Source organism: Saccopteryx bilineata, chromosome 3 (assembly GCF_036850765.1).
Source record: "Saccopteryx bilineata isolate mSacBil1 chromosome 3, mSacBil1_pri_phased_curated, whole genome shotgun sequence".
NCBI classification, from domain to species: Eukaryota; Metazoa; Chordata; class Mammalia; order Chiroptera; family Emballonuridae; genus Saccopteryx; species Saccopteryx bilineata.
This window is the reverse complement of record NC_089492.1, coordinates 238524097-238549756: the sequence shown is the minus strand read 5'-3', so window position 1 is coordinate 238549756 and position 25660 is coordinate 238524097. Positions and strand designations below refer to the sequence as shown.

Sequence of the window (25660 nt, the reverse complement as noted above, 5' to 3'; positions counted from 1 at the left end):
ATGACCCCATGGTCACCGGCTTGAGTCCAAAGGTTGCTGGCCTGAACCAAAGGTTTCTGACTTGAGCAAGGGGTCACTAGCTCAGCTGAAGCACCCCACCCCCAGACAAGGAACAGATGAGAAAGCAATCGATGAACAACTGAGGTGCTGCATTATGAACTGATACTTCTCATCTCTCTCCCTTCCTGTCTGTCTCTGTCTGTCCCTCTATCTCTCTCTCTCAAAAAAAATATATATATATATAAAAAAATAAACTGGAGGAAGTGTTCTGTACTTTTCAGCTCTAACAAATTTGGCCTGAACCACCTTTATCTAGAGTCCCATTCCCACCCTCTTGGCTTATGTAAGCTCGGGCTTTACTTCAAAGCTCACCCTGCTCCTCCAGGGAGAGCATCTCCTGATAGTTTTCAGTTTCCAGTGAACCCTCATCCCTGAAGTCCTATAGTGCTTAATGCATTTACCTGTAATCTGCATTTAGCATATGCTCCATTCTGTTGCTTTCTATCCTTTTATGAAAATGTCTCCCCAATAAGAATTAAGTATCTTGAGGGCAAGGACTTGGCCATATGTGTTCAAATTTCCAGTGCCTATGGCCATTTAACTATAGAATAAAATTCTACATCTGGATGTTTACCTAGCTCCATTCACTCATTTCACAGATGAAGAAGCCAAGATCCAGAGAGTTGCTCAGACCTGTATAGCATAAAGCCAGAGCCAAACATTGCTGATACTTGTGGATTACAAGTTAGAGCGTTAGGCTGAAACAGAACAGCAGGATTCAGAAGGGAGGAATGAGAGCATTTTCTGAACAAAGGAGGGAATGTAGTTATTTTTGGCAGTTTGGGAATAGGTGGTCCAAGCTGCCTGGTGGGAAACGTGTAGTGGGAGCCAGGGCTGTTCCTGGAAGCCAGGGCTGTTCTGCATAGCCCACGGGATCTCGAAATGGTCATTCAATAACGTTTCTTATATAAAGTGTCTTTATTGCGTTAATTCATTCCTCTTCACAGGCAGATTGCTCGAAGAAAGTGAGCAGGTTGGCTTTTTGATTTCTTCACAGGCCCAAAGGAAGACCTACTGTTCTGTGATCAGAACCAGGCAAGGGCTCTCCACTCTGTGAAGCGGGCCAGGACGCGCCCCTAGCAGGAATCTGTGGACTAAGCAGCCGCGCAAGCCCTGGCCACCATCCCAGGAAAGAAGAGCAAGGGGCTTTCCACCTGCCCCAAGCGTAACCCGGACCCGAGGCCTCTCGGGTTCCAGCCGCTCGTGTCACGCCTCCTAAGCCCGCCCCCGCCTTGCGCCCCTCCCCACGCCCCTCCCCTCACGCCGGACGGGCTCGCTCCCGCGGCCGAAGGCGGAAGGCAGAGGGGCATTCCGCCGCGGGGGCGAGCGCGCAGGCGCTTTCTTGGAACCCGCTGCGGGCGCGAATCTCAAGGTGGCGTGGGCGGCGGGGTTAAGACCGGGATCCTGGGGCTGGGGACCGCCCAGCCAAGGTGAGGAGGGGCTGGGGATCCGCCGTGGGCCGCGGAGCTGCGCGCTCGTGGCGACTCGGCCACCAGCTCGTTTTCACTGCGAGGGACGACGTCCAGGCCTCCGCCGCCCAGCTTGCTGGCTCGCTTGGGCGTGGCGTGGGGACGTGGTGACAGTGGTGGGATCCCCTGGGCTGGAGCAGCTTAGCCCCGGTTCTGGGGTCCTGAGGGTCTGGCCCGCTAGAGGAAGGGCGGTGGGGGCGGGGACGTCAGGAGGGGTCCCTTTTTGCATGTCGTGCTCACCTGGGACAGCTGTACTCCCTGGGTGTTTTGTCCACCCTGCGGGAAGCACCTTTCAGACTAAAAGGAACAAACTGGGCTCTGGGAAGTGGACGGTCGGCTTTTCTGATGTCCAGACGCGCTCTCTGGGCAGAGCAGAGTGGAACACTTAGCCGCCAGTGTGACAACTTCCTGGCCCAGTGGAGTGGTTAGCAAGTTACTGTATTTTGCTTTACAGATGGAAAAAGTAATCAAGAACCCTTTTTACTTGTTCAAGAAGAGTCTCACATGATATCTGTAACCATTAAGGACTCAGCAACACTAAGTACGTCCCAATATCACACGTCATTCAGCAAATAGGATTACATGCAGATAACCCATCCTAAATTGACAATACTTGAACACACCTAAAATACCCAACATCATAGTCTCTAGCCTACATTAAACTTGTTCAGATCACTTATATTAGCTTAAGGCTGGGCAACTATCTTGAGTTTCATCTGTAGAGTAATTGTCTTCCCCTTTTCACCAGAAGCAAGAGACAAATAGGCGGTTTTGTAGACATAATGGGATATGAAAAGGAAATCCGAAAACCGCTGCTGGCCGTACTGGACACTGGAGCGTGGGTTGTTGACCCTTGCGATGTAGCTGCTGACTGGGAGCTGCAGGTGGGCTGGTGGCTGCTGCCCAGCTTTAGAAAATTGTAGAGCATATCACTAGCTCAGGAAAAGACTGAAATTCAAAATTGGAAGTTTGGTTTCTACTGAATGTGTATTGGTTTCTCACCGTGGTAAAGCTGAAAATCCTAAGTTGAACCATGGTAAGTGGGGAGTTGTTCTGTTCTTGAGGAGTACCTGCTTTCTGTGAACATTTTTCTCAGCTCAGGGAACATATATTCTAGTTGACAAAAAATAATAATTTCCTTTCATACCTTTGTAATGGAATATAACACATGATAAGACTACAGAAATCATACAATTCTGTTGATACGATCATAAAGTAACTACATCTTTTATTTACCACTCAAATCAAGAAACAACATAACATCTCAGAAAAACGCCCCTGGACATCTGTTCCAATTACAATCCTCTTTTCTCCCCAAGGTAATCTGGTTTCTACCACCATAGATTAGTTTTACCTATTTAAGAGGCTTTCACAGGTGGGACCAAATATGTTCTATGATATCTAGCTTTTCTTACTTAGTTATATTTGTGAGATTGTTCCATGTTGTGTGAAAATAGAATTTCTGATGGTGAAAAGAATTAGGCAGAAAATTAAAGAAGGTAGTGGTATCAGGTCTACCGGAAAGTTCTATCCTTTTCTATCACAACAAGTTTCGACACGTAAGCACATGTTTATTTGGCGCATGTGTGCCTCTCTGTTTTTATCACTTAATGTATACATACTGATATAGCAAATTAACTAAAACAGTTGATTCTCATTAGTCTTATGTGTGAAGCCATAGTATACCCATGGCTACTGATAAAGTTCATTTACGCCACTGTAATTTTTACGAATTTCAACAAGGAAGAAATGCTACAGAAGCTTGTAGAAATTTATTGAAAGTGTTTGGTGAAGGTACAGTTTCTGATAGGACATGCAGAAGATGGTTTGAAAAATTCGAAACAGGTGATTTCAACCTTTCTGATAAGCCATGTTCTGGGCTACCATCTTTGATTGATGACGATGTTGTTAAGACCATGTTGGAGCAAGATCCTTTTCTGACAACATCGGAGATCGCAGAAAGGCTTAATTCAGCTCAGCAAACCATTTTGGACCATATTCGGAAGTTAGGACTGGCATGGAAGTACTCAAGATGGGTGCCACATGAATTAAGTCAGAAGAATTTGGATGATCGAGTCGTCATATGCACATCTCTGCTTGCTCGGAACAAAATCGAGCCCTTCTTGAACCGGATGATAACTGGGGATGAAAAGTGGATTACCTATGAAAACATCATAAGGAAAACCTAGCCCTTCCACCTCTGAACCAAATTTGACTCTGAATAAGAGAATGTTATGTATATGGTGGGACATTGGAGGACCAATACATTATGAGCTTTTAAAACCGAACAAAAAGCTCAATTCGGAGAAGTATTGTCAGCAACTGGATAAGACAGCAGTCCAAGAAAAGAGTCCGGTGATGTTCAATAGGAAGAACATCATACTGCATCATGATAATGCCAGGCCACATGCTGCTTTGGGGACTCATCAAAAAATTGCAGAACTAGGCTGGGAAATTCTGTCGCATCCACCATATTCCCCGGACTTAGCACCCTCCAACTATCACTTGTTTTTGTCCTTACAAAATTTTTTGAAGGGCAAAAAATTCAAAAATGAAGAAGATATCAAACAAGCACTGGTTCAGTTTTTCGCATCAAAAGAGAAAACATTTTTCAAAAATGGGATATACAAATTGCCCTCACGCTGGCAAGAAATCATTAATAATAATGGCAATTATATTATTTAATAAAGTTTATTGATGGTAAGAAAAATTTGTATTTTGTTTTATTCCAAAAATGGACAGAACTTTCCGGTAGACTGTATATAAACAGTAAGGATGGTCAGGGTTGATCTTTTGAGAGAATGACCTGAGGTATAACATGAAGGACAAAAGATTGGCCGGTGAGTCGCGTAAAGGGCATTCCAAGCAGAGGGAATAGAAGTGGAAAGGAACGGAGGTGTGAATGAGTCTGTCAGGTCCTAAGAAAAGAGGGAGGTACTTGGGAAAGCTGACAGATGAAATTGGAGAGGGCAAACAGGTCAGATCATAGAGGGTCTTATGTCTGGGGTATTTGTATTTTATTCTAAGTGGAATAGATGTCAGAGTGATATTCTTCAGTTTCTAACATGAGCCACTTGTGGAAGATGGGAAGTCCTATTCATTTTACTTATCAAAGAAGCCCTATAAATATGACAGTACTAGACAACTATTAGGAATTAGGAAACATTATGTTGGGAGACCAAATCTTCTTTTGTATTGTCAGGATTTATATTAATTCAGACACATAGTATGCTTCCAAAATCAGATTTAGAAGGTGCTTTATGAATTAGTTATCTGTTTTACACTCTAAAAATATTCTTGTCAACTATTTGCTCAGCTTCCATTTGAAACTGTTAAAGAGGAGCTCCTCTCAAGAAGCTCATTTTATGTTTAGACAGCTCTAATTGTTAGAAAAGATTTCTTAATAGTTAATCAGAATACCTGTGACATTGATCAGTTCTGGATTCATAGAGAACTGATAGATATCATCTGTTATCTGTTATCAACCCAGGATAGCTGGGTTGGCTCCAGTGCCACAGCCTCAGGTGCTAAAAATTGCTTGGTGAATTCAAGCATTGGCCCAAGACCCAGGTTGTGGTGTGGATCCCTCTCAGGCACATGCGGGGATCTGTCACAGTATCTCCCCTCCTTTCACTTAAAAACAAACAAACAAAACAACCCAGATTCTTGAACTTATTTGATTTTATCTCTGTCATGACTTCTGGAGGAGTTAGATTTGGTCCATCGTAGATGTTGTCCATATCTCTTTGGAGATGATTCTGTAGTGCCTCAGTTAGCTAATCTTTACATCAGTGTGTGATTAACAAACTTGATCCGCATGGTATTAGTTAAGCATTATGTTCTTTTAAGTTCATTGTGATTATTAAGTGTTATTGGTAGTTTATTTTTGTTAACTTAAGGTCCCTGGGAAGTACTTAAATATGATTATCTGAAGCTGTGGATAAGTGATTTAACTTGGTCATATTAGTGATTTAAATTTCCAATACAGAATATTAGTTTTAAGTACATTGTATTCATACATTGTTAAATCCAGGAATTAGCATTTGTAAAATCAATTTTACACATAATGTCTAGACAAAAATAGAGTGTTCTATTGCAATTTTGGAATATATGGTGGAAAATGTTGATGAAAGGAGCTTTTTGAGTTAGACTAAAAGAATTTGGGTGGTTTATAATGGTCTCTAACCTTGTCAAACACAGAATCAGCATCAAAAAGAGATTTAAACCTGACCAGATGGTGGCGCAGTGGATAGAGCGTCGGACTGGGATGCGGAAGGACCCAGGTTCAAGACCCCGAGGTCGCCAGCTTAAGCGTAGGCTCATCTGGCTTGAGCAGAAAAGCTCACCAGCTTGGACCCAAGGTCCTTGGCTCCAGCAAGGAGTTACTCGGTCTGCTGAAGGCCCACGGTCAAGGCACATATGAGAAAGCAATCAATGAACAACTAAGAAGTCGCAACGCGCAACGAAAAACGAATGATTGATGCTTCTCATCTCTCTCCGTTTCTGTCTGTCTGTCCCTGTCTATCTCTGCCTCTGTAAAAATAAATAAACAAATAAATAAATAAAAAGAGATTTAATTTTAATGTTTCCTCTTATTTTGCCTCTGTAATAAAACTTCTAGTGAACAGTAAAATGATCAAAATGGATGCATTAGGAGGGAGGAAACAGGATTTATATATGATATAACCCAAATGAGAATAATGTAGTTACATGACCTTACAAATGCTTTGTGTCATTCTACCTGATTAGATGCTAGACTTCATTAGTTCTAGAGTTGTCACTTGCTTTTTTTCTTTTTTTTTTTAAGAGAGCAACAGGAAGGGAGAGAGATGAGAAGCATCAACTTCTAGTTGTGGCATTTCATTTGTTCATTAATTGCCTTGACTGGGGGGCTCCAGCTGAGCCAGTGACCTTGGGCTCAAGCCAGCTACCTTGGGCTTCAAGTTAGAGACCATGGGATCATGTTTAGATTAAAGTATATTCTGTGGTTAAGGTGGCCCATAATTTTTTTGTTTTGTTTTTAGATCCTAATTTATGGATTAGAAATATTCGTTTTACTAAAAATTGTGTAAGCACTGTTGACTGGAGATGTTCAGAAGTGGGGAGAAAGCTTTGGGAATGACCAGGGGTGTCTTTACTGAGGAGGTTAAACTTAAACAGAACTTTAAAGAATGGCCAGTATTTCCATAGGCAATAGGAGTTTGTTCCAAACTTTTTCAGACAACTGAGATGGGTTTTGAGAATCAGTTTGAACATAAGTAACAATGTTTTAATGATCCAGGTGCATTGGCTCACAATTTTTCAACGCTTTCTAATTTTAAAACCTCTGTGGGGAAAAGTGAAAAAATTGAAATATGTAAGTGGCTAATAGCATTTTACTGTTTTTGTATTTTTTATAAAAGGGTTGGGGCTATTCTAATTGATTCTTTTTTAAAATTTCTTATTTATTTATTTACTTTTTACAGAGACAGAGGGTGAGTCAGAGAGAGGGATAGACAGGGACAGACAGACAGGAATGGAGAGAGATGAGAAGCATCAATCATTAGTTTTTCATTGCGCGTTGCAACACCTTAGTTATTCATTGACTGCTTTCTCATATGTGCCTTGACCGTGGGCCTTCAGCAGACCAAGTAACCCCTTGCTGGAGCCAGCGACCTTGGGTTCAAGCTGGTGAGCTTTTCCTCAAACCAAATGAGCCTGCACTCAAGCTGGCGACCTCTGGGTCTTGAACCTAGGTCCTCTGCATTTCCAGTCCGATGCTCTATCCACTGCGCCACATCTGCTCAGGCTCTTATCGATTCTTGAAAAGGTTTGTTCTTCTAAAATGGAAAGTTGGTGTGTGCAAGTGTATTTTGGAAGAAAAGAAGTAAAAAATCAAACTACATAAATTATTTTAGTGGAAAGCTTTCTCAAATTAAATAGAAAAATAAAATTTCTCTTTCTCTCTGTACTGAAGATAAAGCACCCCTTTGTTTACCCTTATTTTTACCTGTTGGTGAATGTATATACTCTATATAGAACTGACTGTTCTACTCTCTACGTATCTCTGTTTTTCTTCACTGAGAAATATTCACTTTCAAGAGCTGACCCTTACCCTATCTTTAGATATACTGTATTGAGTCCCATCTAACAACGAGAGCTACTTTTTGAGGACTAAGGAATAAAGAACTTAAAACTATTCTCTTTCCTCTACACCCCCAACCCTCCCGATTTTCTATCTTTCTACTTGGGTTAATGGGTTCACTGTTACAAGTTCTGTGCTCAGCTAAGTCTCGGTGTCCTTCCTTCCCACTGCAGGCTGCTTCTTCACAGACATAAGAAAAATCAGCAGCTGTTTGGAAACGAAGTATCAAAATCATCTCAAACTCCTAATTCCAAAGAATTGATAACATTCTCTGATCAAGAAAAGAAGTGACCGGCTGTGTGTTACAAGTATTCTGGCACTAGTCCCGTTTTTTTTTTTCTTCCTAAGTTTGAAGAAACATGGAGAAATGGTACTTGATGACAACTGTGATCCTTATAGGACTAACAGTACGATGGACAGTTTCTCTGAATTCTTATTCAGGTAACACATTTTTATTGTTTAAAAGATTGGTAGATATTCATTTGAATAGTTTTTGTTTGTTGATTTGTTTTTTGATATTTATAGTTTTCTGAATAGTACAGAAGAATTTCTGGTTTTATTGATGTGGTCAAGAAAATAATTTAAACATCTAATTCTTATAAAAAGAATTTGTATAAGAGCTAAATAGAGGCATGGGCTTTAAGATGTGAGAAAACAAATGTATCCTAACCTGGAAGGTGACAAGTTGAGAAACGATTATGTACTAGACTTTGAAGAGAGAAATGAGCTGGTACTTCAAGGAGGAGTAGAATCAAAGGAGGCTTTTTTGTTTGTTTTGTTTAGGGCAGAGAAGGCATGTTGCTAGATTTAAAGAAAAGGAAGAGATCAGTGGAGACTAAGCCTGGGAGTGATGTGAGGAAAAGGGAGGGAGAATTGTCGGGGTGTGTACCTGGAGACTGGAGGTGGGATTACATTTAACTTTGTGAGTATTTATTTAGCATCTCTCATCTTCTAGGCCCTCTGCTAAGATCTAGAAATATAAGATGAATATTCAGTTCTTAAAGCGCCCACATTTGTGCAGATAAGTGGTTACCACACAATGTGATCATTGTAACGTGGAAGTGTGTGTGAGGTACAAAGGCAACAGAGAAGTACATGGTCAGGATGCTTTAGAGAAGACTTTCCAGAGATGATATTTGAGTGCAGGTTTGAAGGATGAGTTGGATTTGGGTACATGTTAGCCATAAAAAAGGGTCAATTTTGAGAGATGGAATTTGTCCGGAGGCAATAGGAACGCATATCCATCATCAGCTGTTTATAGAGAATACTTAATTGCTAGAGTTAGGCTTCAACTTCATACTGTTGCAGGAAGTGACACCCAAGAGAAGAGACCAAAGATGCTCAGACAATTTAATAAAGGAAAGTGAATTTATTAGTAGCTGGTGGAGTACGTGGGCTTAGTAGCACCAAAGCAAAAGCTCTCCAAATTAGATTTTCTTACAGGTTATATACCTTTACAGTATCCAAGCAATGGGCATGTGATTCCTTTGTTTAAGGTTTCCTAGGACTCAAGGAGAGGGGTGGGGGAGTTTCAGTGGGGTCAGCAAGGAGGAAGGGGTTTCCGGATCACTGCTCGTAGCTACATACAGATCCTGCTTTTCTTGCTTTGTGTTGCAAGTGGCTCCAAGCAACCATTAGAAAAGTATGAGATGTAGTTCATTTATAACTGGCTGACTCAGTTATCCCTGCTGTCTCATTTCCCAATGTATGGCCAGTATCCACAGCCATCATCACGGCAGCCTGGCCGTGCAGGTTCGCATTTGATTCAGACAAATGGTAATGAAACAATGGAGCCAAAAACTGGTGGGCCATCATCTTTAATCCTAGCTTGCACCTGGCGGGCAAGTAAAAACACACACTGGGCTCTAAAACCCACGTATTCAGTGCTCACAAAGCTACTGACTTACTTGAGTTTCCTAGAATCAAAGGTTTCTAGCTCACCAGACTTATTCACCTCTGTTCCCCATCTCCTTCCTTCTCCCTGCACAAACTCTGCATAGACTGGCTTCTCACTCAACACTCCACCATCTTGGCTGCTTCTCCTGGCCTCCTCCACCTGGCCTTTCTCTGCTCTCCTCTCTAACGCTAATCTCAGGAACTGAGAAAGAGCAAACTCCCAGTCTGCCCCCATTTTATAGTGTAGAAATAAAAACCTTTTTTTTTCTTTTTCTTTTTTTTTTGTATTTTTCTGAAGCTGGAAACGGGGAGAGACAGACAGACTCCCGCATGCGCCCGACCGGGATCCACCTGGCACGCCCACCAGGGGCGACGCTCTGCCCACCAGGGGGCGACGCTCTGCCCACCAGGGGGCGATGCTCTGCCCCTCCGGGGTGTCACTCTGCCGCGACCAGAGCCACTCTAGTGCCTGGGGCAGAGGCCAAGGAGCCATCCCCAGCGCCTGGGCCATCTTTGTTCCAATGGAGCCTCAGCTGCGGGAGGGGAAGAGAGAGACTGAGAGGAAGGAGAGGGGTAGGGGTGGAGAAGCAGATGGGCGCCTCTCCTGTGTGCCCTGGTCGGGAATCGAACCTGGGACTTCTGCACGCCAGGCCAACGCTCTACCACTGAGCCAACTGGCCAGGGCCTCGTTGCGACACTTTAGTTGTTCATTGATTGCTTTCTCATATGTTCCTTGACTGTGGGGCTACAGCAGACCGAGTAACCCCTTGCTCAAGCCAGTGACCTTGGGTCCAAACTGGTGAGCTTTGCTGACTCAATCTGGTGACCTCGGGATCTTGAATCTGGGTTCTCCGCATCCCAGTCTGATGCTCTATCCACTGCGCCACCGCCTGGTCAGGCACCACACATATATTTAAAAAAAAAATCAGATTACCAAAACCTGTTGGGATTTTGACTGAAATTATATTCTTCAATACTTTATTATTTTTCTTTATTAATTTTTTTTTAAGAGAGAGAGGATGAGAAATAGGAAGGAAGAGAAAATGAGAAGCATCAACTTGTAATTGCATCACTTTAATTGTGCATTGATTGCTTCTCATAAGTGCCTTTACGGGGGGCTCAAGCCAGCAACCTGTAGATCATATTGATGTACCCGTGTTCAAGCCAGTGACTCGTGCTCAAGCTGGCAACCTCTGGGTATCACACCAGGAACCTCAGCAGTCCAGGTCAACGCTTTATCCACTGTGCCCCCACCGGTCAGGCTCTTCAGTGCTTTTAATTGATGTGGGGGAAGTTGTCAGTCCTCACCATACAGAGTGGGGTTTCTAATTCATTAAGCTGATATGTTCATTTGTCTTCTTTAATGCCTTTCAATAACATTTTATAATTCTCTTTATCAGCAATTTTCAACCTTTTTCATCTCGTGGCACACATAAACTAATCACTAAAATTTTGCAGCACACCAACAGAGATATAATTTTTGCTTTTGATTCATTCACGCTGGATGGCTATTATGTGTTGGCTGTTGTCATTTTTTTTTTAATTTGATAGTCTAAGGGAAAAGAGGTTAGAGCTCATGACTAAATAGTCAAATGTTACATGTTTTAAAAATTCTTGTGGCACACCAGTGTGCCTGCCACAGCGCACCGGTTGAAATTGCTGTTCTATATAAATCTATATGTGTATATAGTTTTCTTTTTTTTTCTCACCATTGTAGATGGTATCTTTAAAATTTGCTTTTCTAAATGCTTGTTGTTGGGGTATAAAAATGTGGTTGATTTCTTATGTTTGGGAACCTATCTAAACCTTATAATTCTAATAATTTAGCTGAAGGATCTTTTGGATTTTCTATGTAAAAAAACAAATGATCTGGGCTTAATGACAGTTTTATTTCTTACTTTCTACCACTTATATTTTTAATTTCTTATTCTTTTTTTTTTCTTTTTGTATTTTTCCGAAGTGAGAAGCTGGGGGGCTGGGGCGGGGGGGCGGGGGGGGAGGGAGGCAGACAGACAGGTATGCACCCGACCAGGATCCACCCGGCATGCCCACCAGGGGGCGATGCTCCACCCATCTGGGCCTTTGCTCTGTTGCATCCAGAGCCATTCTAGCACCTGAGACAGAGGCCATAGAGCCATCCTCAGCACCCAGGCCATCTTTGCTCCAATGGAGCCTTGGCTGCTGGAAGGGAAGAGAGAGACAGAGAGGAAGGAGAGGGGGAGGGGTGAAGAAGCAGATGGGCGCTTCTCCTGTGTGCCCTGGCCGGAAATCGAACCTGGGACTCCTGCACGTCAGGCGACGCTCTACCACTGAGCCAACCGGCCAGGGTACCTATTGCTTTTTTATTTTTTTAAAATATTTTAGTGAGCCTGACCAGGTGGTGGCACAGTGGATGGAGCGTCAAACTGGGATGCGGAAGGACCCAGGTTCGAGACCCCGAGGTCGCCAGCTTGAGCGCGGGCTCATCTGGCTTGAGCAAAGAGTTCACTAGCTTGGACCCAAGGTCGCTGGCTCCAGCAGGGGGTTACTCGGTCTGCTGAAGGCCCACGGTCAAGGCACATGTGAGAAAGCAATCAATGAACAACTAAGAAGTCGCAACGCGCAACGAGAAACTGATGATTGATGCTTCTCATCTCTCTCCGTTCCTGTCTGTCTGTCCCTGTCTATCTCTGCCTCTGTAAAAATAAAAAAAAAAAAAATAAATAAAAAAAAAAAAATATTTTAGTGAGAGTAGGGGAGGCAGACAGACTCCTGCCTGCGCCCTGACCGAAATCCTCCTGGCAGGCCCACTAGGGGGCAGGGCTCTGCCTATCTGGGGCCTTTGCTCCGTTGTAACAGGAGCCAGTTTTTAATGCCTGAGGCAGAGACCATGGAGCCATCCTCAGTGCCCGAGGCCAGCTTGCTCCAGTCGAGCCATTGCTGAAGGAGAGGAGGAGAAGAGAGAGAGAGAGAGAAGTGAGAGGGGGGAGGGTAGAGAAGCAGATGGGCACTTCTTCTGTGTGCCCTGGCCGGGAATCAAACCAGAGATATCCACACCCTGGGGCCAACGTTGTACCACTAAGCCAACCCACCAGGCCATCTATTGCTATTTACATATAATGTCTCTTCTTACTCATTAGGAAATTATAAAAGGGGGGATTTATTCTGGAAATTTTAGCCAAGTTTTCTGCTCTTAAAATGTTTAAAATTTCAATGTTAAGGCAAGTAATATATATTCAAAGAAGCTACTTGTTTTTAAAATTCTAACATAATTCTGAAAAATTCAGCAGTTAGTAAAATGAATATTTAAGTGGTGCTTAAGCCCATTTTCCTGAGAATGAGACAAAATTGAAGCTTTGCAAGTATACATTCATGTGTTTTCTCTGTAATTCTGAATATCATATAAATGAATTTGTAGAGTTCGTTTTGGTGGAAGGGACCCTTTCTGCCCTTCCCCAGTGAAGCTCCCATAGGTACAGTTGGGTTGTCCTTCTGGGTTGCTTTAAGGGCACTTTAGCAGTTTTAAAAACTTAAGTACTAATTTCATAGCCAGTGTCAGCTGAATTTATTGAAGTAGGTCAGACTCTGGATAGAAACTTGTTTCTCAACCCTAAAGAGAGTCATTATCCATTCTTCTGTTTGTTAGAGAATGGTAATAAATTCTTCCACATTGACCATAGTCTAGAGCAATTTCAGAAAATCTAGAAAGCTGCATTTTTTCAGGTATAGGGAATAACTTAAGATTCTCTCTGACTTTTATTATCCTGGTGGACCAAAAGTAAATAAAAACAAACAAGCAAACGATAAAAGTCACTTCCTTTCCCCTATAGGCAATGGCTATATTTCTAAAAACGAGAACAGACAAATACATCTATAAAATACACATGCAAAGAAGTCATTAATTTAATGAGGAATTATTTTACCTTTTTTAAAAAATTGTATGTTGTTCTCCTCCTCCTGTTCAGTTGATAAGGAAGTTTTTAATGAAAGGATGTACTATCTGCCTAGCAATATGTTTCCTTTGCATTCTGGAAAATAGAAACTAAAATTCTTATTTGTGTAGCAATTAGGAAATAGTGTAATCATGTGACAAAATCTATGATACTGAAAATAAATATTGTGAGTAGTCAATAATTAATGATCTATGTGTTTTTAATTTATAAGGGAAGATTTCATGGAGAATTTGGAATTTAAGGTGATTTTTGAAGGTTGGATATGAGTTGATAGAAGAGATATCTAAATACGGAGTAGGCAGCACGAACAGAGACTTGGAATTTCAGTGTCAGACAGTAACTTAAAGATGTTTTTGGGCAAGAACCAATATATGGAAAAAGTAGCCATGATATATGTAATCAATTGTTCTGCCATCACAAATTGCTTAATGCCCCACATTCAATAATTGGAAAGTCAGGAACTCAAATCTTTTGAACTTAAAATCCTTGCTATACCACACTGTTTATATCAGCATTCTTGCTATCTCATCATTCACTGAGAATCTACGGGTGCCATTCCATCCTGAGACTACAAAAGTAAACAAGGTACACTATGAGAGAGTTGTGTGTATCTGCACATACATGTGTCTGTGTACTGTGGGTGATTCCTGTGACAATCACTCAGTGCATATGCTTTCGAGATGTTAATCTGCTTTTCCCATGATTATCACGTATGGGAGTATCTCCTTAGGTGGAGATGCCAACATTTAAAGAATATTGGTATAATATAGCTGTTAGATGAAAAAAGAATTTACTTAATGTAGTGTTTCAAAGCTGGATATAATCTAGGTTGGATTTCAGTGAGCAATAATATGTCATTCTCCAATGTGGCACATATTCCCTAGGGATTAATGAACATATACTGCTCACAAAAATTAGGGAATCAGGGAACGTGCAAATACTCCAGTACTTTCAGCCTTTTGTACAGTGCATTTTCACCAATGATATAAAAGTTGGTTTTGCATTCATTTGCGTAATCAAACAACTTTTTTTGACTTGTTGTTTTTCTGATGTTCTTGTTTAATAAAAAAAATCAAATGCTTCTTTTTTCTATTGCTTTATATTCATTTTGAAATATCCCCTAATTTTTGTGAGCAGTATATTTGACTACATGTGATTTTCACTTACTGGTTAAAAACCCTGTGACTGTACTATACTATACCTCTTTGGGCCTTGTCACAATTTTGTAGCCAACTACTAGTTAAATAGTGGGTGTTTACTATTTACTAATTGGAATCATCCTTATGTCATTTTAAATGATTTAAGGCTGATAGCCTACTTAACCATCGTGAGGCAGTGCAGAGTAGGAGTTAAGAGTATGGATTATGGAGTCAGTCTTCCTAAGTTCAGATCCATACTGCTACTTATTACTTGGGTGACGATTGCCTCTGGTTTTCCAGCTGTAAAGTGGGGATGATATACTTAGTTCATTGTTGTGTTTGGGGTGTAGTAGGTACTTTCAAATGTTAGTTGTTAAAGATCTATTACCTCTTCATTGGCAGTTTAAAATAAAAAAAAAAGTATAAATTGCCAGTTTCTATATAACTAATTTCACAGCAAAGCTTGACCTAACTAATGTCTTGATAATATATACTTCGTTTTTGTTTCTATACTCAACCTTAAGTTACTAATATTTAGTTTCTAAAAGTCTCCTCTCAAATAGAGATATTTGTTTTTATTATTATTTTATGATACTTATTGGACTATATCATTGATAGTCTCATGAAATAAAAGTGTATATATTATAATTTGTCAACTAATTAACACTAGTAACCAAATGTTAACAATATTTATTGACTATTTGCTGTTTTGCCAGGTACTATCCTGTGCATTTTGCATCCATTATCTTATTTATCCCAGTAGTCCTCTAGGCAGGTAGCACTGCTCCTGTTTGCAATGTGCTGAGGCTTAGGGAGGGGAGTAATTTGCCCCAAGTTGCACAGTCCCTCCGTGTGCTGGCAGTGCTCGGGTTCAGACCTTGGGGGGCTGAGTCCAGGGGTAACTTGTGTTCTTTCCCTTCACCTGCACTACCTGTATAATTTAAAATTTTTTCATAATAAAATAAAAAACACTTATATACTAACGTGTATAGTCATTTTCCTCTTCTTACTTTTTATCTTAGGTGCTGGAAAACCTCCTATGTTTGGTGATTATGAAGCTCAGAGACACTGGCAAGAAATTACTTTTAATTTACCCATCAAACAGTGGTATGGACAATTTTATCTTGACTTTTTTGTTTATCATAGTCAATTAAAATAGATTATTTGAAGGCATTTAAAAGGAAAATAATGCTACTATTTTTTCACTTTGAGCATCCTCATCTTCCCATACAAAGTCACATATATTACATTGCATATTTTAGGCCTGTTTTGAAATATCACACGGCCAAGAGTTGCCCATATACTCAGTTTTCAGTAGAATGTGGTACTGAACTAGGACTTTTTTTTGGGTGGGGGAAGTACGATAACTTTTTTCTTTTTCTTTTTTTAAATTTTTTTAAATTAATAGGGGTGACATTGATCAATAAGAGTACACTAGAACTTTGATGATGGAACACTATGCCTTAGAAGTTCCTCTGGACATAAACTGGAAGTTTATGGGCTAAAATATGTCCTTTGGAGGTTTCACCTGTTAGGAACACATGATGTGGAAAAGGGGAAGCTGAGGGGTGACAGTATTGCTGCTACAGGCAGACTGCTTGCATTCAGACCCTGGCTCTACTGTTCATTTACTAGCAGTGTGAACTTTGGCAAATTGATCTTTCTCTGCTACAGACTTGTCACTGGTGGAATAGAAGTGATAGAATGCATACTTCACTGGGTTATTGTGAGGATTGACTGAAATGGTAGATGTAAAGCACTTGACCAGTGTTTGCAATGTAATGAGCTCTCAGTAAATATTAGCTTGTATTATATCTTCACAGAAATTCATGCTTATGTCATTTTTATTAAACAAGTCCTGATACTAATTGATGACATTATTGACTTCATTGGATGCCTGGTAGATTATTTTATTAGAGGTTGTCTATACAGAATATTCATATTGTTCTGTTGATTGCATTGGTCACTGCTTTTATGAAACTCCTTTGTGAGAGAGTTTCATACAAGAACTTCATATTGAACCTGCTGTTAATAGGTTGACTGTACCCTAGTCAGAGTTTGGAGTATTTAAAATAGAGGTCACTAAATATTTGGCACTAATCTTTTTTTGTATGTGTGTGTGTGTGTTTTTCTGAAGTTAGAAGTGAGGAGGCAGTCAGACAGACTCCCGCGTGCTCCTGACCAGGATCCACCTGGCATGCCCACCAAGGGGCGATGCTCTGCCCATCTGGTGCGTTGCTCCATTGTAGCTGGAGCCATTCTAGGGTTTGAGACAGAGGCCATGGAGCCATCCTCAGTGCCTGGGCTCCAATGGAGACTTGGCTGTGGGAGGGGAAGAGAGAGATAGAGAGGAAGGAGAGGGTGAAGGGTGGAGAAGCAGGCGGGTGCTTTTCCTATGTGCACTGACCGGGAATGGAACCTGGGACTTTCACACATAAGGCCGACGCTCTACCACTGAGCCAGCCGGCCAGGGCCGGCACTAATCTTTATTGTTCTATTTTGGGCATCTTTCAGATCCTCAGACATTGATTTAACCAGTGAGTATCATTATTGAGATTATTAGTGTATTTGTAATATTTTTGTATTGCTTGATTAATATTTGCTATTGCAAACCTGACCACTGTTTTTGAGCTTTGTAATTCTTTTTTATTTGTTTGTAAATCTTACACAGAAAATAATTGTATCCTTGGCTGTTCTTTGGTAAATATATAGTTCTCAACAAAAATGTTAATAGAGTAAAAAAAAAAAAAAAAATGTTAATAGACATTAAATGTAATATTTAGTTTATAAAGGTTAGAGAAAATTGGCTTAATGCTGGGTAGGGATAACACTGGTTCCAGAGTGAGAATATATTCTTAATTCAATAAAATGGTTGAGTTACTCTAATATTAATCTACCTTAGTTTTTAGTGCCCACGGTCTCCTACTTTGGCCCAGATAATCAACGTCGACTATATGTACATTTTCATTATTAAAATCCAGAACTGTATAACTCAGAGAATAAGTATACAATTAGGTTTTAACTATGGTCTATGAGTTGTTTTTTTTTTAAATAAAGTATGTTTTAAGTCTTTATTCATTTTTTAGAGAGGAGAGAGAGAGAGAGAAGGGGGGAGGAGCAGAAGCATCAACTCCCATATGTGCCTTGACCAGGCAAGCCCAGGGCTTCGAACCGGCGACCTCAGCATTTCAGGTTGACACTTTATCCACTGCGCCACCACAGGCCAGGCAGGTCTATGAGTTTTTAAAAACTATGAAATGCCTGAAGTAATTTTGGTGGGAAATTTCATAGGGTTAAAATCTTTATCAAGGTGTAACTTGAGAATTCTCAGTCATGGGTTCAGAAACAGAAATATATAGTTATAAAGAAATATGATTTATCATCAGTTGATCATACATTACTTCCGGAAGCACATAAGAAACTTAAGAAACATGATTTACTATAATAAATGTCAGGAAATTTTTCTCTATGAGTAGATAGACTAGAAAAACCAAAAATGTACACTTGACAATTATAAGAGAAACCCATTTGTTTCAGATTCATGTTTAAATGATTTTTTTTTTCTAGCTTGAAATTCAGTTTATTTGATATATGATTCATAATGACCATCATTGAAAAGATATATCACAATGGCACTATTTATAAAATAGGAAATGTATACTTGGGACAGGTTTGCCATTATCAACACTGGATATAAATCTATATTGGAAATAACATTTCTAATATTTGGGATTTTTGGCTAATTTTGTGAAATTAGTTTGCTGTTATTGTTACCTAGTAATGGGGCTGAGGAATGACTTCTTATTCTTTAATTTCAATTATCCAATAATAAAGCATTTCTTTATTCATCTAGAAAGTTAGCTGTAGTGTAATTAAAAACTCTTTTAATTGACATATGTAGTTTAAATGGAATCAGGGTTGATCAGGTCAGCATTAAAAATGTCAGTCTTATAATTCTGAATCAAAAGAAAACTTATTCCCTTTCAATGTGTATTGTAAGTAATAGAGGAAAATTGATTTTTTCTTTAATTTTATAATGAAAATTTCTAATGTGTAAAATCAGGAGTACTTTTAACATCAAGCAACAAAAGCCCCAAGAAATAGTAGCTTAAGAAAGAAAATAATTTAATTATCTCAAGAAGTAAGAAGTAGGTCTTTGCAGGACTGGGGAAGTGGCTCAACAGTAGGACTCGGGCTTTTTCTTATCTGTGTTCCTGTTCTTCCTTCTTGGCATGTTGACTTTTCACCCCATGGTCAGTAGATGACTGCCAAGGCTGCTACTACCATTGTAACTATATATAACCATATTCAAGGCAGGAATAATAGGAATATCCCCCCCCCTTTTTATTGAATTTATTGTAGTACATTGCTTAACACAATTATACAGGTTTCAGGTGCAAAATTCCACAACACATCATCGAGTTGATGCTTTCTCACTCTCTTTTTCTCAAATCAATGGAAAAATAAAATAAAAAAAGAATTGGCCCTGGCCGGTTGGCTCAGCGGTAGAATGTTGGCCTGTATGTAGAAGTCTCTGGTTCGACTCCCCATCATGGCACACAGGAGAAGCAACCATCTGCTTCTCCACTCCTCCCTGTCCTCTCTCTCCTCTCCTTCTTTTCTCTCCCTCTTTCCTTTCTCTCTCTCTCTTCTCCTCCCACAGCCATGTCTCAAATGGTTCAAGTAGGCTGTCCCAGGTAACTGGGAGTGGCTCCATAGTCTCACCTCAGGCACTAAAATAGCTCGGTTGCTGAGCAATGGAGCAGCGGCCCCAGATAGACAGAGCATCACCCCATAGAGAGCTTGCTGTGTGCATCCTGGTCAGAGTGCATGTGAGAGTCTGTCTCTCTGCCTTCCTGCCTCACACTTAAAAAAAAAAGAAAAGCTTTCTAGGTATATCTAAAATATATAAAGCAGGAGAATTAACTAGTTGCTTTGTTTCTACAGGTAGATTTTTGAAGCTTTACTTGAAACACTTTGAAGTATCTTTTTCATGACTTTCTATTTTCTTAATTTTTATTGTTTATTCATTTTAGAGAGGTGGGGGAAGAGTGAAACTGAGAGAGAGAGAGAGAGAGAAGGGTGGGGGAGAAGCAAGAAGCGTCAACTCCTATATGTGCCTTGACCGGGCAAGTCCAGGGTTTTGAACCAGCAACCTTAGCGTTCCAGGTTGATCGTTTATCCACTGCGCCACCACAGGTCAGGCTGTATTTTCTTATTCATGCGTTTTCATACAAACAGGGAGCACAGTTAATCCTATCATTCTTTCTTCCCAGTCTACCAGTTAGTGTATAACTGTTAGTGTATACCATTAGTATAGCTTACAGCTATACTTACTTAGTATATGCTTACAGCTGTCAGTACCTCTTGTACTTATTTCCAGGGGATCTCAAGCTTAACGTAAATGAAAAATAGCCTTTGCCTTATAAGAAGCAGAAAACCAAATTGTTGTCGTCAAAATGTGATTCTTGAATTTTTTGATGGTTTTCCATCACTATATCCATCCAATAGTTCTGAGGCTAATAACCAATTAGAACTATTATTTTACTTTGTGTCAGGTAGTGACTACAGCTTTACATGTTTAACTCAATCCTCTGACAACTCTCTCTAGGAGGTAGATACAATGAAACTTTATGTTAATGTGCCCCATAGTAACATGAACTTGGAAATAACACAATTGCTCCCTGTCTTCAGGCAACCCTAAAGTGGGCCCTGTGGTCTCCACTATTAACTGACCCAGTATCCCATATTCAAGCAGTGAAAAGTGGCTCAAACTTCCTGACCAGGTGGTGGCGCAGTGGATAGAGTATCGGACTGGGATGCGGAGGACCCAGATTCGAGACCCTGAGGTCGCCAGCTTGAGTGCGGACTTACCTGGTTTGAGCAAAGCTCACCAGCTTGAAGCTGGCTTGAGCAAGGGGTTACTCCATCTGCTGAAGGCCCACGGTCAAGGCACATATGAGAAAGCAATCAATGAACAACTAAGGTGTTGCAACGAAAAACTGATGATTGATGCTTCTCATCTCTCTCTGTTCCTGTCTGTCTGTCCCTATCTATCTCTCTCTCTGTCTCTGTAAAAAAAAAAAAAAAAAGTGGCTCGAACTAATATGGAGATTCTTGGATTCACTGCCTCTTGGCTTCAGGTCCCAGCCAGATACAGGATTCAGGATTATTCATGTGGCTATTGCTGCTGGAGTAGACAACTGCCACTGGATAGTACCATACCGTTCTGTTCTGGCCCCGATCTCCTGGCTGTCTAGCACACTTTGGTCATTTTATTAATCCCTGTTCCTCTGTTCAAGTCTACATTTTATGTGACTGACATTAAGGAAATGAACATTAACAGACTTAAGATCATGATGAATGCTAACTTAAAAAGTTTTTTAAATCCCAAGGTAAGAGGTTGTAATGCTGAGAAATTGTTCCTCATTTGAAACAGGCTTTAGGAATGATGGTTATTTGTGAGTTATATAGTTTGGTCTCCATTAAAATTTGTAAATTCTTATGACTGAGAAAATAAGTTGGATAGAAGAAGTTGACTAGTTATAAAGGATATAATTAAGAAACCTGTTGTATGTAAATTTCATTTTCATTTCTTGAGTCATAGTAATTGTATATAGTTTCTTCCCATTCTGCACAACTGGAGGAGCCTATTAGTTTATGACCGTCAGATCTGGTTTTCTTCCTTAATTCACAGAATCTTGAAAAACATAGTCTCATTAAATTTTGGTGACTTGTTTTCAAACTTTTACCTATTTCATAAAGTATTATTTCTCTTTCCATAAACCAAATCTTTAAGTGTTCTTTGATATTACTAAATTTTTACTTTTTAAGATTGTGATTTTATATTGTTTCTTTAATTTGTTAGACTATAAGAAGCAATTTGTCTGTTTTGCTGCATATTTCCTCTTATGTAAGTGTTAGTTATTGAGTAAGTACTAATAGTAGAGATAAGTTCTGGTTTGTCTAGGACTGTGGTTCTCAAAGTGTGCACCAGGGTGCACTGGAGCACCCTATGGTATTCCAGAAATATGTTGGGCACCAAAAAACCAACAGGGTTTTTGGAGTTTAGATTTTGGGGGGACAGAGGTGTAGGAAATTGGCTGTAAGCTGACAGTCTGCCCAACCCCCACCTCACTTGCCTGATTAGGTTGCAAAAGGCTGTTAAGCTGTGGTGCTGGATTGTTTACACTACCCCCATGTTCCCTGGAAAGACTGGAGGCAAGCTTCTTCTATCCTTTGTTTGGTGTAAAGTTAAGATGATGTGTGTGATGTGGGTTTTGGATTGATGATTAAACATAAGGAATTGTCTCTTGAAGCCTTTTGGATTTCTGTAAAAGAAGAATATGTGGCAATATCTAAAAAAGCTTTGAAGGCCTGACCTATGGTGGCGCAGTGGGATAAAGCGTCGACTTGGAACACTGAGGTTGCCGGTTCAAAACCTTGGGCTTGCCTGGTCAAGGCACATATGGGAGTTGATGCTTCCTGCTCCTCCCCCTTCTCTCTCTCTCTCTCACTCCTCTCTCTCTAAAAAAAATCAATAAATAAAAAAATATTTAAAAAGCTTTGAACATTTTACTACAATTTTCAACATCCTATTTGAGTTAGGATTTTCTACCCTCAATACAATTAAGAGTAAAAAGAAAGGAATTCTTCAATGTATTGATGAGGAAATGAGAGATTGCCTTTCAAATATATGCCCAAACATTAAAGAAATTGCTAGAACACATCAGGCTCATTTTTCTCATAAACACAAGAATAAAAAAACTTAATACATTTGCCTGACACCTGCCAACTTTACTAAATCTTACTAAGAATGTATCTATATATATAAAAATATAACTTTTTTGTCATTTTTTTATTTTTTAACCCCTCTTTTTATGAACTCTAAAAAGCATAAGTCAAAAAATGTAACATAAAAATGTTTTTTAATGTCAGAATAAATTTAATTTTGTATTTATTTCATTTAATTACCATAAAAGCACGCTTGGACTTTATATATTTTTCCTTTAATATTTGACTTAATTATTATAACATATTTCTCAGAAATTTGTATATGGTGCGCCTACAATTATTTGTAGGATTTTAAATGAGCCTTGACTTCAAAAAGTTTGAGCCTGACCAGGCGGTGGCGCAGTGGATAGAGCGTCGGACTGGAATGCGGAAGACCCAGGTTCAAGACCCCGAGGTCACCAGCTTGAGCGCGGGCTCATCTGGTTTGAGCAAAAACCCACCAGCTTGAACCCAAGGTCACTGGCTCCAGCAAGGGGTTACTCGGTCTGCTGAAGGCTGGTGGTCAAGGCACATATGAGAAAGCAATCAATGAACAACTAAGGTGTTGCACCACGCAATGAAAAACTAATGATTGATGCTTCTCATCTCTCTCTGTTCCTGTCTGTCTGTCCCTGTCTATCCCTCTCTCTGACTCACTCTCTGTCTCTGTAAAAAATAAATAAATACAATTAAAAAAAAAAAAAGTTTGAGAACCACTGGTCTAGGACAATCTTGGTTTGCACCTCTTGTTATGGCTTAATTATTAACAACTTCTTTCACTCTCCAGAGTATATTGGTCAATAAATTATTTAGTCACTCTAATCAATAATAACTTTTAATTGTGGGTTCACAAAAATAATTTTTTTTGAGTGAGAGAGAGACAGAGAGGGAAAGAGACAGGAAGGGCCAGAGATGAGAAGCATCAACTCATAGTTGTGTCACTTTTAGTTGTTCATCGGTTGCTTTTCCATATGTGCCTTGACCTGGGGGCTTCAGCCAAGCCAGTGACCCCTTGCTCGAGCCAGTAACCTTGGGCTTCAAGCCAGTGAACTTTGGGCTTAAGCCAACGACCATGGGGTCATGTCTATGATCCCATTCTCAAGCTAGTGAACCTGCACTCAAGCTAGCAACCTCAGGGTTTTGAACCTGGGTCCTCAGTGTCCCAGGCTGATGCTCTATCCACTGTTCCACAACTTGGTCAGTCTTAGTTCACAAAATACCTATTTTAGAAGGGAAAAAGACAGAAGGTTTAGATGAATTTTTTTTAACTTGCCTAATGTATCTTTTCACTTTAATTAAATGAGGTGAGATATTAAATATAAGTCTATGTCCTGAATATTCATTAATAGAATGATGCTTTTTCTTTTCTTTTTTTCAGGTATTTTAACAGCAGTGATAACAATTTACTGTATTGGGGATTGGATTATCCACCTCTTACAGCCTATCATAGTCTTCTATGTGCATATGTGTAAGTTTTTCTTCCTTAATGAAACTAAATATTTATGTCCTCAGCAGATATAGTAAGAACCAGTATGACCTGGATTTGTTGACTACAGAGTTTTTGTAGGTACTGTTGTGTCATGGTTTGTAAAGAAAGCAGTATAACTTTACAGTAGGGTTGTATGAAAGTTAACTATCAGAGTGTGAACATTTCCATAATTCCTTTGGAGGACAGGCTAGCAAAAATCTAACTTTATTTATTTATTTAATTATTTGTTTGTTTGTTTGTTTGAGAGAGAGAGAAAGAAACATCAATTTGTTGTTCCACTCATGTATTCATTCATTGGTTGATTCTTGTATGTGTCCTGACTGGAGATCGAAACAGCAATCTTGGTATATCAGAGTGATGCTCTAGCCAACTGCACTACCCGGCCAGGTTGGAGCCTTGTTTTGAAGCAGAGTTGTTACCAATTATGCATGGATGACTGAGAAATATGTGTAATATGGTTAGTTGTGTGTAGGAATGTTTTTTCCTGGAATGGCCCAAAGTAAGTGAAAAATATGGATCCAAATGGTTTTCTGACTAGCCTGTCAAGTTAGAAACTAGAATTACTATAGTGTTTCACTAGTGATTTAAGAGCAGGATTGGAATTCCTATTTCCACAGAAATGGAGTAGTTTATAGAAGGTTAGAAACTTCTATTTGGTGGAGATCCAGTTGGTTAGAGTGTGTCAGCAAAAATTGGAGGACCTCTTCACAATATCTTCTAAACTTATTTGTTTCACTATTTCATATTTCATAAAAATTAGCTTCCTTAATTAAAAATGAGTTCCCAAACTACATGATAATAAGTTACATTTTGCAATGCTCAGGGTAATGTAATGATTGAAAACTTAATTTATCTTTAACAATTATGTTTGGTTTTCTGCAATAATTTGTGATTAATAGCTTTTATAGCTGATTGTTATGATAACTGAAAAGATTATAAATTATAAAACATGATCCTCTGGTAAATAGTCACATGTTTTTAAAAATAAAATATGTGCTTAATAAATGAAATATGACATATCGGTTTGTTTTTACAATGGAAGAATTCTGAAGGTAGGATTCTTAGTAATATGTTTTAAGGTTTCGTTGGAAGATGAGCAAAGCAGACTCTGTTTTATAGTTTGTCAGTTTCACCTGATTAAATAAAAAGACTAAAGCCTAAGCTTTGACTCCGTCGCTTTATAAGAGCAGTGGCCACTTCTCAAAGTAGATTCCTATGTCCTCAGATGTCCTTATTGCTAAAAGTGATGGGGAATAAAGTGCATGTATATATGCTTTGATTTGCAGGGCAAAGATTATAAATCCAGACTGGATTGCTCTCCATACCTCACGTGGATATGAGAGTCAGGCACACAAGCTCTTCATGCGTGCAACAGGTAAAGAACAATAAGTACTGAGTGCAAAATTTGCTTAAAAATTTTTTTTTGAGCAAAGTGGTAAAAGGTTCTATTGTTTGAATTGACATTTAAAATTGTCCGACTATACGTATACATGTATAGGTAGATTGTATGACCAAAATGTATTTCAAAATTAAAAGAGGAAAGAGTAGAAAGGAATAATTCTGGGTGCTTTACCTTTATTGTCCTACTTAATATTTTGAACACCTAAATGAGGTAAATACTATTGTTATCCTTATTTTAAGGTGAGGTAACTGAGATACAGGTAAGTGAGATTATTAGCTCACTTGAAGTCAGAGAGCTATGAATTAAAGTTTTAGTTGTTTAGGTTGTTGCTTTAATGTCCTAATTCCAAATCCTGTTAGCCTTTCTTTTTTTTTAA

At 39.6% G+C, this 25660-nt stretch overlaps 1 protein-coding gene across 8 annotated transcripts in view; it reads left to right on the top strand.

Annotated features, from left to right (window-relative positions):
* The first annotated feature begins 1342 nt into the window (after positions 1-1342).
* ALG6 (ALG6 alpha-1,3-glucosyltransferase) overlaps positions 1343-25660 on the top strand; it is a 60674-nt gene continuing 36356 nt past the window's right edge. For 2 of the 8 annotated variants that reach the window (XM_066268993.1, XM_066269000.1), the window contains exons 1-6: positions 1343-1490; positions 2278-2565; positions 7827-8094; positions 15643-15727; positions 23772-23861; positions 25169-25257. In XM_066268993.1, the coding sequence (XP_066125090.1) occupies positions 8013-8094; positions 15643-15727; positions 23772-23861; positions 25169-25257 (346 nt within the window). In that variant the 5' untranslated portion in view covers positions 1343-1490; positions 2278-2565; positions 7827-8012. The remainder of the gene's footprint in view (positions 1491-2277; positions 2566-7826; positions 8095-15642; positions 15728-23771; positions 23862-25168; positions 25258-25660) is intronic. The other 6 variants (XM_066268995.1, XM_066268994.1, XM_066268996.1 and 3 more) reach the window with 6 other exon arrangements.